General features: G+C 44.4%; 1 protein-coding gene across 1 annotated transcript in view; it reads left to right on the forward strand.

Annotated features, from left to right (window-relative positions):
- Positions 1-616: 616 nt before the first annotated feature.
- The window catches only part of LPCAT2 (lysophosphatidylcholine acyltransferase 2), a 55,962-nt gene continuing 42,346 nt past the window's right edge, over positions 617-14,232 (forward strand). The window contains exons 1-3 of the mRNA XM_065416709.1: positions 617-724; positions 12,097-12,236; positions 13,306-13,523. Coding sequence (XP_065272781.1) covers positions 617-724; positions 12,097-12,236; positions 13,306-13,523 — 466 coding nt within the window. The remainder of the gene's footprint in view (positions 725-12,096; positions 12,237-13,305; positions 13,524-14,232) is intronic.

A 14,232-nucleotide genomic window follows, 5' to 3' on the forward strand; every position in this document is an offset into this window, starting at 1 on the left:
AATATAAAAGTGGTTTTAATGTATGGGGGGGGGGTCGCACTCAGAGGCTTGCTGTATGAAAGGGGTCACCAGTACAAAAGTTTGAGAACCACTGCACTACTGAGTCCAAGGAGATGGGAAGTGTCGGGGGTCCTCCAGCCTCCTACTTTGGCTTTGGCCACAGCTCCTGCAGGAGGAACAGGGGCTCTTCTGTTCCTGGGATGGTTCCCTTCCCAGCCCCCAAAGCTGAGGGCCACAAGGGCCCTGGGGTTGACTGTGCTCTGGGGGCAGTTCCCTCAGAGACCTGTTTACACCAGGGGGCCAGCCCAGGCTGCCATTAAATCCCCCCCCTCCCTTCCCAGCCCTTCTGGGGGCTCTGGCTGGAGCCAGGGCAGGGGGCTGCCCCGCAGGACCCCCCGGGACACGCGCCCACACGCTGAAAGGCCGGGAGCAGAGACCCGGCCGTGGGCGTCTCCTGCCTGCGGGGGAATCCCTCGAGCGCGCTCCCCTCAGGCCGGCCTCCCCCGGGCCCCGGCCGGCTCATGCGCAGGTGGCGGCAGGAGGTGGAGCAGCCCGGCGCCGGGCTCGGTTGCGGTGACTCTGCACAGCGGCCGGCGGAGCGGCTCGGCGCGGGGCCATGGCGCAGCGGCTCTTGCCCCTGCCCAGGCAGCAGTCCCTCTACCCGCCCAGCGTCCGCAACCCCTTCGTGCACGAGGGGCGCCTGAGCGCCCGCGACAAAGCCCGGGTAAGGCCGGCGGCGGGATTAACGGGGCAGCGGCATCCTCGCCGGTGCACACGGGGCACGTGCGTGGGAATGAAGGTGCCGGGGCGCGGGGAAGGGTCTGGGCCCGGCTGCTGGGCGTGGTGCTCGGCTTCCCACCCAGGCTGCGGCTCGGTCAAAGCCAAGGGAATGAGGCTGTTTATTCCCGTGCAGCCCTTCCGCCAAGGCTGCAGTAAATCCAGGGCGGCGATTAGCCTGCAGCCGGCGCGCCAGGAGCAAACCGTCTCCCTCCAGCCACCCTCCCTCGGGGATCTGCAGGGAAGCAGCCCGACGGCCCCTGCGGGTGTGCACGAGCTGGACAATGTTTGTCTTTTCCCTCCTGTCAGCGTGCGGGGTTGCAACGACCCAGCTAAATTGCATGGGCACTAGACTTCCCTTTCTGTGCGTGGGCACATTGCCGCTGGAAGAGTACAGGGTGCTCCGACTGTGTGGTTAAAGTAGGGGCCGCTTATACCAACAAACAAATCCCAGCGCCCTCCCCCAGCTTGTCAAAATCTACATGGCTATTTCCCATGTTAAAGAGAGGCACTATCACCAATACTATGCCTTGGTAAATGTTGATTTCCCCCCCCCCCCCCGCGCCCCCTTAAAAAGTATCTCCCATTGCACTGGAGATGTTACTTTTTTTTTTTTTTTTTTTTAAAGAGTTAACCTTTCAGTTTACTGTGGCTGTTTGGTCCAATTGACCAAATAGAGCAAGGGTTCTCAAACTGGGGGTCTGGACCCCTCAGGGAGTCGTGAGCTGTCAGCCTCTACCCCAAACCCCACTTTGCCTCCAGCATTTATAATGGTGTTAAATATATTAAAACATAGTTTTAATTTAGGGGGGGGGCTGCACTCAGGGGCTTGCTATGTGAAAGTATAAAAGTTTGAGAACCACTGAATTAAAGGAATAGAACTGCTGAGGTGCAATTACTTTTGATGTTAGCACTCTGGCACCATCAGGTCAAAACTGGTCCATGAGTTGGCTCTAATACTACAGTTAGATCCAGTTGCAGCACTGGGATTTTAGATTTGGCTGGGGTGGGGGAGCATTTTATAAAATTTAACAGCAGTAGAAATTTTTTCCAGTGGAAACATTTCCTTCCCAATCATTTCCTCATTCTTCTGGTTCATGTCACCTTGAAAGTGAAACTGAATAGCAATAAAAGGGAAAATGACTAGTCTTTTTTATTATCAAAGCTTAGGGGAAATGTAAAAGAAATCAGCATAAAAGTCCCTGTTTAAGATGATCTCATTTTAATAATCTAATGACCCAATCCTGCAAACAAGCAGGTGAAATATCTGTATGTAAATGAGTAGTCCCACTGACGTCAAAATTACAACTTGTGTGAGTAAAGTTACACCCTTGCATAAATATTTGCAGTATGAGGGCTATGGTTGTTTATAAAGTAGGAAAGAAAATAGCTTAAAACATTATTTTTCTCATAAGTGAACTTTTAAACCCTGTTCCTTGGGTTATTAATCTGTACAATGTGGCTAATACTTGTCTCACTTTGAAATGGCAGTATAAAAAGCTGAATTATTATAATATTGATTTTAAAAGGACTCATGTTAAGCACTTTAAAAATTCTTTTCTTTTCAAATTAAAATTAAATAATTTAAAACATATACTTTTTAAAAAAAATGTTCACTCTTACTTATCTGTTAGCTTGGAAAATGCAAAGAGGGTAGCCAGTTTCACATTATCGTTAACTAGGGTGACCAGATGTCCTGATTTTATAGGGACAGTCCCAATTTTTGGGTCTTTTTCTTATATAGGCTCCTATTACCCCCCAACCCCGGTCCCAATTTTTCACATTTGCTGTCTGGTCACCCTATTGTTAACAGATTTTACTTGCAGGCTCAATTGAACTAGATTCTGCGGTAGTGGATGCAAATGCTGCAGGGGATTGGATGACAGACTTTTTTTTCTCTTTCACCTTTTGGAATTAAAAAATACGTGGAAACCATTATGGATTTATGATTTTAAAGATCTTATATTATAAAAATCTAAACTTTGAGCCAAATTTGACCCGACATTGTCTCAGTAAGGACAATCAACACAACACAGGGTGGCCTAATCATCTTCCACTTTCTGCTGATACTTTATTAAATATCTGGGATTAGTGTGTAATGGAATTCTAAATAGTTCTATATATCTATACTCTACATTTTAAATAACTCACATTGAAGGTAGGTGAGGTGGAGGAAAGGTAAGACACTTGCATAACAATTTATGATCAGTATTTACTCTGTTCAGCTTTAATGGTGGACTGAAATGTTTCTTAAATACAAACACACCAGGATCTGCAAGCATGGACCCCACACCTCTCAATTGTGCCATTGACTTTAGTGTGACTGCAATTCCCCAAAGGTGTAGGTTTCCATACTAGCAGATCTGGTTATAGAATACAGAAACTTGTTTTCAGAAGCCTACAATTTGAAACCATGGTCCATTACTCCAGATCTCTACAATAATCTCCACTTGTTCAGCAGTTGAAGTATGTTCCTGTAAAGCTACAGGAGGGTGGAGGGAGATTACACAATGGTACAGTTTCAGGCCCCAGTGCTGCAAGATGCACTGTGTGGTGAGCCTGGCACCCATTCACAGCCCCCTTGAGGCCATTGGGGTTCTCCATGAGTGCCAGGTTCTGCCTGTGAGGTGCATCTTGCAGGTCAAGGCTTTACAGAGACAGGAGGCCAGTGGGAACTAAAGAGCCTGCTTTTCACTCACATTTTGCTAGCTGAATCTTTCTTGTGGACATTAGACAGCAGCGAATGTTCATGTTCGAACTTCTGCATAAAAACAAATGCTTTTCTTTAATTCCTTTCTAGTCTTCAGTGAGATGTGGTATCACCCTGTCCTACATTAGAGGCTTAGTCAAATAGTTCAGTTCCCAAATCTAGGGGGGCCTTTGTGGCTTTGAATATTTTTTTACTCTTTAACAAAACTTAATATAAAAATAAACATTTTCATGACGCGTTTTCTGGATAGGTATATTCTGCTGTAAACCCAAAGGCTGCACCAATGTGCTAATACATGGAAACTGGGAAGGGAAACTGATTAGTCTGTTTTCATTGTTGGAGCTGAGTGCAATGCAAAAGGTAAATAATGTCAGACACGGTGAAAAGTGTAGTCAACTTTAAAAGACCTCTGGCTTTATATACGGCAATATAGCAACTTACTTTTAAATAAAAATGTTTTTTTAACCTCACAGTGCAGCTGTTTAGAAGAGAAAGGGTCTCTTTAGAAGATGTGGAAATGGTTTTCTCGTCACATAGGATTACTTGGGTTTGGAACCATCTGAAAAAAGTAATACAAATCTATTGAAACAAACAATGGATGTTTACCTTGCATCCCACAATATAACCAGTCATACCTGCTAGGGGCAGGTTTACCTGCTCAGGAGCTGTAAGAAGGTGGGATTAGCAGACCTAAATTCGTCTCAGTCCTTAATCATCTCTGTACGTCAATTTATGACATGTCCCTCTAATATTAAATGTGTGTGCTATAGGTGATCAGGAAAAAAGATTGCAGTATCTTTGTTGTGTTAATTTGGAGTTTATAGCTCAATAGCTCTCCATTTAAAATGTGTGTGTATTATACTGCCTGTACCAATAGAGGGGTGTTGTATCAGAATAGCCCATCAAGTCAAGCAGAAGACATGGGTTATCATTCATGTGGTGGTTGTCACCAAAGGCTGCAATTAAGATTTTAAAAAGATTGTGCTAGGAGCTGTAAAAACTGCACAGGAAGATGCAGCCTTTGCCTCAGAGAACTTGCAATCAAGTTTGAAACAGATGTAAACAAGCAAGTGTGATTAACCAAAGTGAAGGAAGGAGTAGGGTATTTAGAAATAAGATCACATGGATTTACATGGATTTCACAAGCTTGATGGGGGCCTGCTATTTCCAGTCTGGAGTTAGTTCATCAGAATGGTTGTCTTTTAAAATAAATAAATCTGCTATCACTGACTGCTGCATTACCTATCATTCACAGGCTGGCTGATTTTCATGGGCCTAACACCAAAAGTATGTATTGAGGAGAGGCTAGTAACCTTATAGATTAATTCAGAATGCATGTTTTATGTGTAATGGCCGCCATCTTGGCTAACCTGAGGGATTGAACTGGAGATCTCTAGGGCTAAAAGCTTGAGTCTCTGCATCTTGAGTTCAAGAAACAGACTCTCTAGCTGGGAGTTGTAACAGACTCATCTTGTGTGGACTGGGCACAGAGGAGGACATACTGACCAATGGGTTACATATGCATAAAGGGCATCATGGAAGAAAGCAGAAACACTCATGGGAGAAATAAACAAATGGAGGTATGAGGGAAACATAAGAGACTAGAGTAGATATGTTGGAGAGGGACAGAATTGTGAAGAGCCTGGAAGATGAGGACAGGAAGCTTGAATTTGATGCACTGAAAAATGTGGAACCAGTGGAGGGATTCAGAGAAAAGGATGACGTAATCAGAGCAAAGGGTAAGGAACATGATCTTAGCAACTGTATTTCTTAATGGATTAGCGGGGATGGGGGCAATGTTCTTGTCAGAGAAGCCAGAGAGGAGGAAGAGGGAGATGGGAGATGATGTGAGCCTAGCTGTGTGGAGAGAGAAAAAAGGCTGGATTTTGGAAATGTTATAAAAGAGGAAAGGGCATCGTTGGCATAAAGCCTAGATGTGTTAGATGTAGGAGAGGGAGGAGCCAACGATGACCCCAAGATTGACAGAGTGTCAGGGAGGATTGGGGCATTGTCAACAGTGTCAGATACTGGGGTGGAGCACTGGGTTTGGGAGGAAGTCTAAAGAGTTCAGTTTTGATCTTGTTAAGGGTAAGCTGGTGTTGCGACATCCAGGAGGTGGCAGAAAGGTAGGCCGAAGTATGAGATTGCATGGATGGAGACCAGGCAGGTATGGAAAGGGAGAATTGTAAGTCATTGTTTTAAAGAAGCCTGGTGAGCAGAGAAATCACGCCCAAAAGGGTGCACAGCTAGAAGAGAAGAGGCTCCAATGAGAGCGGGGCAGGAAAGGGAATGTGCAGGAGCTGACAAAAGAGATCCTCATTCAATGGCTAATTTTGAAAATTTTGGCCTAGGGGACTGATAATTCCCTCCTTTATTCGGTGTCGATCATTGTGAATCTAATAAAATCAGCTCCTGTGTGCAGAATTTGTTGAACCAGAGACTTCCTACTAGCTTCTCAATACTGGATCAAGAAATACAGTACATGATCTTCTCCTTTTGCGTCTTTTGTTTATAATCTGCACATGAAGTGCAACATCATGGAATATGCATCATGGAAATGTGGTGAAATGATAATCAATGGAACTTGTTAATACCAGAGTACAAAATATATAGGAATGACACAGTAGGTCATAATGGTGGGGGAATGGCACTATGTGTGAAAGAAAGCATACAGTCAAAGTAAAAATCTTAAATGAATCAAACTGCACCATAGAATCCCTATGGATAGAAATGTTGTGCTTGAACAGTAAGAGTATAGCAGTAGGAATATACTACCGACCATCTGACCAGGATGGTGACTGTGAAATGCTCAGGGAGCTTAGAGAGGCTACAAATGCAGAAAACGCAATCATAATGGGGGATCTGAACCAGAAGTGAATATAGCTGAACTGCTAGGTAATAGTGGCCATAATGTAATTAAATTTAACAGGCTTGTAGAGGGAAAAATGCCAAAGAAACCCACCACAGCAGCATTTAACTTCAAAAAGGGGAACTACACAATAATGAAGCTAGTTAAACAAAAATTGAAAGAAACAGTCACAAGAGTGAAATGCCTGCAAACTGCATGGAGACTATTTAAAAACACCATAATAGAGCCTCAAACTAAATGTATGCCCACCCCCCAAAGCAATAAGAAGACTAAAAAAATGCCACCATGTCTAAACAGCAGAATGCTAGAAGCAAAAAGACATCCTTTAAAAATTGGAAGTCAAACCCCAGGAAGGAAAATAGAAAGGAGGATAAACTCTGGCAATGTAAGTGTAAAAGTATAATAAGGCAGACCAAGAAAGAATTTTAAGTTCCACTAGCCAAGGACACAGAAAACAGCAGGTTTTTTTAAGTACATCATAAGCCGTAAACCTGTCGAAAAATCAGTCGGGCCACTGGATGATTGAGGTCCTAACGGAGCATTCAAGGCAGACACAGCTGTTGTAGAGAAGCTAACTGAATTATTTGCATTGATCTTCACTGCAGAGGATGTGAGGGAGAACCCCACACCTGAGCCATTCTTTTTAGGTGACAAATCTGAGAAACTGTCCCAGATTGAGGTATCTATAGAGGTGGTTTTGGAATAAATTGATAAATTAAACAGTAGTAAATCTCCAGAACCAAATGGTATTCACTCAGGAGTTCTGAAGGAACTCAGATATGAAATTGCAGAACTACTAACTGTGGTATGTAACCTGTCACTTAAATCAGTCTCTGTACCAGGTGATTGGAGGGCAGTTAATATAATGCCTGTAGCCCAGTGGGCTAGCTTGCCTTTATTATATGCACTGTTTTGCATTATATTCTGCTTTGCATTATATGTAAGGAACCTACAGGCCTGTATGCTGTTAGCATAAGACTTGAGGTCTATGAACTTTGAACAGATAAACGGCCAACGGAAACACCAGTATTGGGAAGCTAAAAATCGAGTGTTTAAGGGGAAGTTCTGACCACAGGCATGTGATCCAACCACAAGAGTATCCTGACAATAAATTGACGTATATAACAGGTACACAACTTACAGCCGCAGATACCTAAAAGGGGTCATGGTAACAAACTAACGTATATAATAAGTTGAAGTAATTGATATACTAACCTATAGGAAAAAAAAGACAGTCTGACATTAGTAAGGTTAAAAAATACAAATAAAGAAAAGGGGAAAATCCCCTACTAAATATGCATCAAACATAGTGGTGACAGCGTAACATATTATAAACGTTGTATCACAGTCTAGGGGCAGTAGGGAGGAGATGTAGTCCTTGGGAGGTGCCAAAATAATGGGCACTTGTGCTGAAGGAGAAGGTGATGGTAATGAGGAAGATAATAGCTAATATTTCAGGTTATTCTACAAGGGATGGTGTGAGTATATGGATGCGCAGATGTACATTCTGTAGTATCGCTATCTACATTACCAGGGCCGGCTCCGGGCACCAGCTCAGCAAGCAGGTGCTTGGGGCGGCCAAGGGGAAGGGGTGGCACGTTGGGCTGTTCGGCGGCGGGTCCCTCGGTCCCTCTCGAAGGGAAGAACCTGCTGCCAAATTGCCACCGAAGAAGAAAGCGGCGCGGTGGATCTGCCACCGATCGCGATCGCAGCTTTTTTTTTTTTTCCCTTCCCGCCACTTGGGGCGGCAAAAACCCTGGAGCCGGCCCTGTACATTACCAAGTTGGGGTGTTTGTGACTGTGCTAAATGTATGAATAAAACGATTTGTAAATATAGAAGAGTTCCAATCGTGTATATGCCTATTTTTAAAAAAGGCCCCAGAGGCGATCCTGGCAATTACAGTCCCGTAAGCCTAACTTCAGTACCAGGCAAACTGGTTGAAACTACAGTAAAGAACAAAACTATCAGACACATAGATAAACAAGATATGTTGAGGAAGAGTCAACATGGCTTTTGTAAAGAGAAAACATGCCTCACCAATCTATTAGAATTCTTTGAGGGTTCCAACAAACATGTGCACAAGGGGGATCCAGTGAATATAGTGTACTTAAATTTTCAGAAAGCCTTTGACAAGGTCCCTCACCAAAGTCTCTTAAACAAAGTAGGCAGCCATGGGATAAGAGGGAAGGTCTTCTCATGGATCAATAACAGATTAAAAGATAGGAAACAAAGGCTAGGAACAAGCGGTCAGTTTTCACAGTGGAGAGCAGTAAATAGCAGGGTCCCCCTGGATCCTCCCAGGATCTGTATTTGGGACCAGTGCTGTTCAACATCTTCAGAAATGATCTGGAAAAAGGGGTGAACTGTGAGTTGGCAAAATTTGCAGACATTACAAAATTATTCAAGATAGTTAAGTTCAGAGCTAACTGTGAAGAGTTACAAAGGGCTCTCACTAAAGGGGGTGACTGGGCAACAAAGTGGCAGATAAAATTCAGTGTTTATAATATTAATACTTAGAAGATAAATAAGGACAAATTTACTTTTGGATGGAGATGATCCAATTATTTTTGGAACCGTAGGATGTCATGACAAGATTGAAGGAACGCTGAAAGAGATGAGAGAGAGACAGACAAAAGGAACATTGGAGCCAATGGAGTATATTGAAGAATAGGATGAATAATACTTAGAAATGCTTTTAATCTCCAATGTGAATTACAAACATTAGTTAATTTAAAGGGGAGACGTAAGAATCAAGACAGTGAATATAGTTTGGTAATGATCATTCAGCTGTATGAATCAGAAATTGCTTTCCAGAAGTTATTTCCTGATGGGGCAGCTGTTTGGCCTTGCTTTTATTGAACAGGGAGTAGTCACTTGTAAAGATCAGCTTAGAAGTGCTGTCTTTGAGGGAGGAATGCTGCTATTTAGTTGCAGGTTTAAAAAAAATGGTAAAGCTTGCATGATTGCTAGTAAGAGCTAATCATCTGATATGGCAATAAAATACTTAACACAACTTGCTTGTTTTTTGTACGATACACTTCTTGCTGCAATGTACCTGTCTGGTTTTGGAAATTCATTGTTAAATGGCTGTGGATGTAATGATCCTTCAGATATAACTTTCAAAATGGGGTTTCCCAAAACTAATTCTTCTGTTTATACTTTCTGTTGTTTTTGACCTGCTTGAAAAACATTGCAAAATTATTTCAAGATTTCAAATTAAATACAACACATTAAGCTCTTTGATTGTGATTAGTTATGTTGAGAGGCTTCATGACATCCAGTCATGCCTTTGGATGAATATGGTTTGTGCATGTATCCTGTTATATACAGAAGCAGTATTGTAGAATAAAGCAGGATATGGTTACATCATGCTAAAGTTTAATACTCTGTCAAATATTTGCATTAATATTAGCATGATTTGTGGTTTTATAAACTTTACTGAATAGCTGGATTAGCCAGTCTGCATTTCCTGAGACATGTGTCTCTGACAGAGGTGGGCAAACTACGGCCCGTGGGACCCTCCTGCCCGGCCCCTGAGCTCCTGGCCGGGGAGGCTAGCCCCCAGCCCCTCCCCTGCTGTCCCTGCAGCCTCAGCTCGCTCGCTCCGGACAGCGGGGCTGCGAGCTCTTGCCCGGCAGCGCAGCTGCAGAGCCTGGCCTGATCCGGTGCTCTGGGCAGCGCAGCTGTAGCGCCGCCAGCCACCGGTGCTCCAGGCAGCGCAGTAAGGGGGCAGGGAGGGGTTGGATAGAGGGCAGGGGAGTTTGGGGTGGTGGTCAGGGTGTGGGGGTGTGGATAGGGGTTGGGGCGGTCAGAGGGCAGGGAACAGGGGGGTTGAATGGGGGCAGGAGTCCCGGGGGGCGGTCAGGAAGGAGGGGGGGGGGGTTGGATGGGGAGGCCGGGGGGCAGTCAGGGGCAGGGGTTCCGGGGGCGGTCAGGAAGGAGAGGAGAGGTTGGATGGGGCAGCGGGAGACAGTCGGGGGGCAGTCAGGGGACAGGGAGGGGTAGATGGGGCAGGAGTCCCAGGGGGCGAGAAGCAGGGGGGGTTGGATAGGGAGCGGGGGCCAGGCCATACCTGGCTGTTTGGGGCAGCACAGCCTTCCCTAACCGGCCCTCCATACAATTTCAGAAACCCGATGTGGCCCTCAGGCCAAAAAGTTGCCCGCCCCTAGTCTATGATGTACCTACCCAGCATGTTTGAGAGAGCTTTAGGAACTGAGTCGAAGAGGAATAGTTTGATTGTGGCAAGACTGCTTTGTGTGTATTACACTAGGTGTAAATATTGAGTCTGTTTTTGGCAGTAACCAAGGAATAGGGAAGCTGCGTCCTTTTCCCTTCAACAACTCAGAGTGCATTTCAGTTTTTGCCTGTCTAAACCGAAGTTTTTCTAAATTTATGAAAAATAAAGTTGAGGCTCTATCTCTGTGTGTTTTGAGGATTCAAAGACGCACATTTCAAAGCAGTCAGGAGGTAGGAAGTCAAATATTGATTGATTGTGTTGTCTTCGTCAAGCCTGTATGTTTTAATACTTCTAAGTGACTCCAGTGCTTGTGAATAATTCTCAGTGACTGGGGACTGAAGACCTTTATTGTCCATAGAACTGACATTGCCTGGGCAGCAGTAATGACATGCAATACTCAAACTATGTGTGAACATAAGTTGTAGAGATTGTCTTTAGGGGTGAACAGGCAATTTAGGTATGGCTTCACTACATTTATAGCTCAGGGCACAACCTGAGTGTTACCCCTAATTCAGTTCCCAACCACACCCGCAAATGTCTAGCTCGAGGTAACTGGGGCTTCATGCTCGAGGTAGCTAGCTCATCAGGGTGTGTGCGCATATGTAGATGCTTGAGTGCCACTGAAGCTCAAGCTACTAATGCAGGGGGGACTTAGCCTGTTTCCATCTTGGTGTCTCTGCTGAGGCTACACCAACATTAGTGCTAGTTACAGTAGGCTGTGTTGTGGATATGTTCCCTAGGACCAGGACAGAGAAAACATCAAGCAGATATCAGCTGGTAATGATGTTTGGTTACTAGCTATCTGGACTCTATGTGAACCGGTCACCTGGTGGCGACCATTACCATTTCCAATCTGCCATGCCAGGACATTAGGGTGGAAACACTGACGAGAGGAATGGATATCTGGTATAATCCCCAACCAGTCCCTCATCGCCGACCCCACAATTTGCCTGCCTGGTTTTGACCTGCCCCGTCGCCGATGGTCCCTGTTGAACAGGTTCTGGACCGGGCAAGGTCTCTGTGCAGCCAACCAGTATTGCTGGGGCCTTCGTGGCAGCCCTTTGTGCAGCTGCAGCGCGACACAGATGATGACGCACATTGTCGAGGAATGCCTGCTGACTAGGTTCAGCAGTGGCCTAGAAGAACTGCATCATGCCACTGAAGATGCCATCGCTTGGCTAGACGACTATGCCCCTGCTAAATAAATAAATTTCCAATCCCCTGTGCCAATCAATCAGTCTTGTAAGATCCTTTACTTAAAGATTCAGAAATTCCAGTTCTAACTATAGAATTTTCCCAAGCACCATTTGTAAAAGAAAAAATAACTTCCCCCTCCTTTTATATAAACATCTGTAGTTGTGTTAGAATCACATAATACTTTTCGTATTTAATCATGTAGCAGTGACATAAATACTTTAAAGTCCACATTATGTAACCAGAGCAAATTGGTTGTCAAAGTGATTTCTGTTGGTGCATTTTCTTCCTTTTTTTCCCCCTCCCAGATTGTCCTATTGGGGATTATCCTGCTTCCATTTCGTGCCATATGCATTGCATTAATTTTGCTGCTGTCATGGCCATTTGCAGCAATTGCAACTTTCTGCCATTCTGGAAGAGGGTCCGTGCCGCTCATGGGATGGAAGAGGTAAAAAGCAATTGTCAAACTTTAGGTAAATTTTAGTGATATATTTTAAAAGCTCCAAACGTTAATAAATTGTTTCCTTATTATTTACATGATCAAAGAAATATTGCAAATACATGCTGTGGAGAATGTGTCTGCTTTATGATCAACAGCATTTTGGTGCATTTTCTCTGAGTGATCGTAAAACAGAAATAAGGTTTCTGCTACCTCATGCAAATATCAGAAAATCTTCTATGTGGTGGGCTATGTAGTTTGCTGAGCTCATTGTAGCAGAGACCTTGGGAGCTAGTTTAGATATTAAAGACAGACACTTTGCAAGCCAGGCCTTTCCTTAGAGGTGGTGCCAGAAAGGAATATTTGGGCCATGGAGTGGGGTACTCATTAACAAAGGAAGTAAAACACCTTTGGAATTCTGCCCGAGGATGATGGGAACAAGAAAATACATCCCTGTATATTGCTGATGTTATATAATAGGCAAAGTGCCCAGATTGCTCAATATTATTATGCATGACAACAAAAACACCTGTGGTAGCTCACACATCTCTTCTCCGAGGTGTGATGTCATCAAAGGGCTGTTCCACAGCTATATCGGTTATAAGCAGGGATTCTGGGTTTTGATCACTCAGCTTTGGACCTTTCAGTATCTTGGGTGCATTCCAGATTCTTCCCTCTCTGTAGCCACATGATACCAGGCGTGGATAAAAACAGGAAGTGGGTTATAGCAAAACCGGGGAGTAGCTGAGAGTTAAAGTTCCCCTTTAAAGGAACATGATCACTTTCCATCTTAATCAGGGTTTCTTTATTAAAACTGATCATTTCAAAAAATAGGATTGATGTTATTTGACTGGCTAATTTTGATTCAAAGTGGAATCCCTATGTTTTTTAACATAAAAAAGGGGCAGTAGGGTCTGATTTCCCACATAGCGGGTGCATGAGTCCAGTAGTTATAAGGTTTCCATGTCATGCATAACTTGCATGCTCTTTATTCTAAACTGGGAAAGAAATGGTGACTGGGGCATGTAATGGAGTTGATTCACTTACACATGCTATTTGTTTTGTTTTCTTTTTAAAGGAGAGTGACCCAGTGTGCCCTCCAGTGCTTAGGTCGTGTTATGTTCTTCTTGATGGGCTTCCAAGTTGAAGTGAAGGGGAAAGTAGCAGGTCCCTTGGAAGCCCCAATCCTTGTTGTAGCTCCTCACTCAAGCTTCTTTGATGGAATTGTTTGTATCATAGCTGGATTGCCGTCGATCGTATCCAGGTTAGAGAACCTGTCGGCCCCCGTATTTGGCAGTAAGTATAAGGGGTAAAATTTTCCAAAGCACCATAGTGACTTAAGAGCCAAAGTCCTATTTTAAAAAGTGACTGAGGGCCAGATTTTCAAAGATATTTAGGCACTTACAAATGTAGGTAGGCGCCTAGTGGGATTTTCAGATCTCAATGGGGGAGAGGCTCCTAACTTGCTTAGGCACTTCTGAAAATCCCACCATGCACCTATCTGCATCTTTAGGTGCCTAAATATCTTTGAAAAGCTGACCTATATTTCCACTGTCTTTCCCTCCCTAACACTGTCCTGCCATAATTTCTAGCTCCATTGTCTTCCTTTGTGTACATGACTCAAGTGACCCTTGACAATCATCCTGTAAATCATTAGCCAGAAGATTCTCCTGTTGACAGTGTTTGGCTTTGGGCAACCTGGATGGAATGGGGAAAGGTTGGGAGCTTCCCAGAAATTTCAGACTCTTGTGTGGAAGGAGGTAGGAAGACAAAGGGGCTTCAGGAGTAACACAAAGAAACCAAAGGAACGTGGTTCACGTGACTTTGGGGTGACTTTTGCCACAAGGAGACCTTCTTGCCGCAGAACTGGATTTAGTGAGCCCACGCTGAAGGCTTAGATACACCCCTGGCCTGTGACCGTGACTAGCTCCACAGCAGATCTCTGCATGTTACCGCTCAGAGGAGACTTGAAGGAAGCAGTGGAATTGACGATCCCTGTGCAGAT

Source organism: Emys orbicularis, chromosome 14, assembly GCF_028017835.1.
Source record: "Emys orbicularis isolate rEmyOrb1 chromosome 14, rEmyOrb1.hap1, whole genome shotgun sequence".
Classification (NCBI taxonomy): Eukaryota; Metazoa; Chordata; order Testudines; family Emydidae; genus Emys; species Emys orbicularis.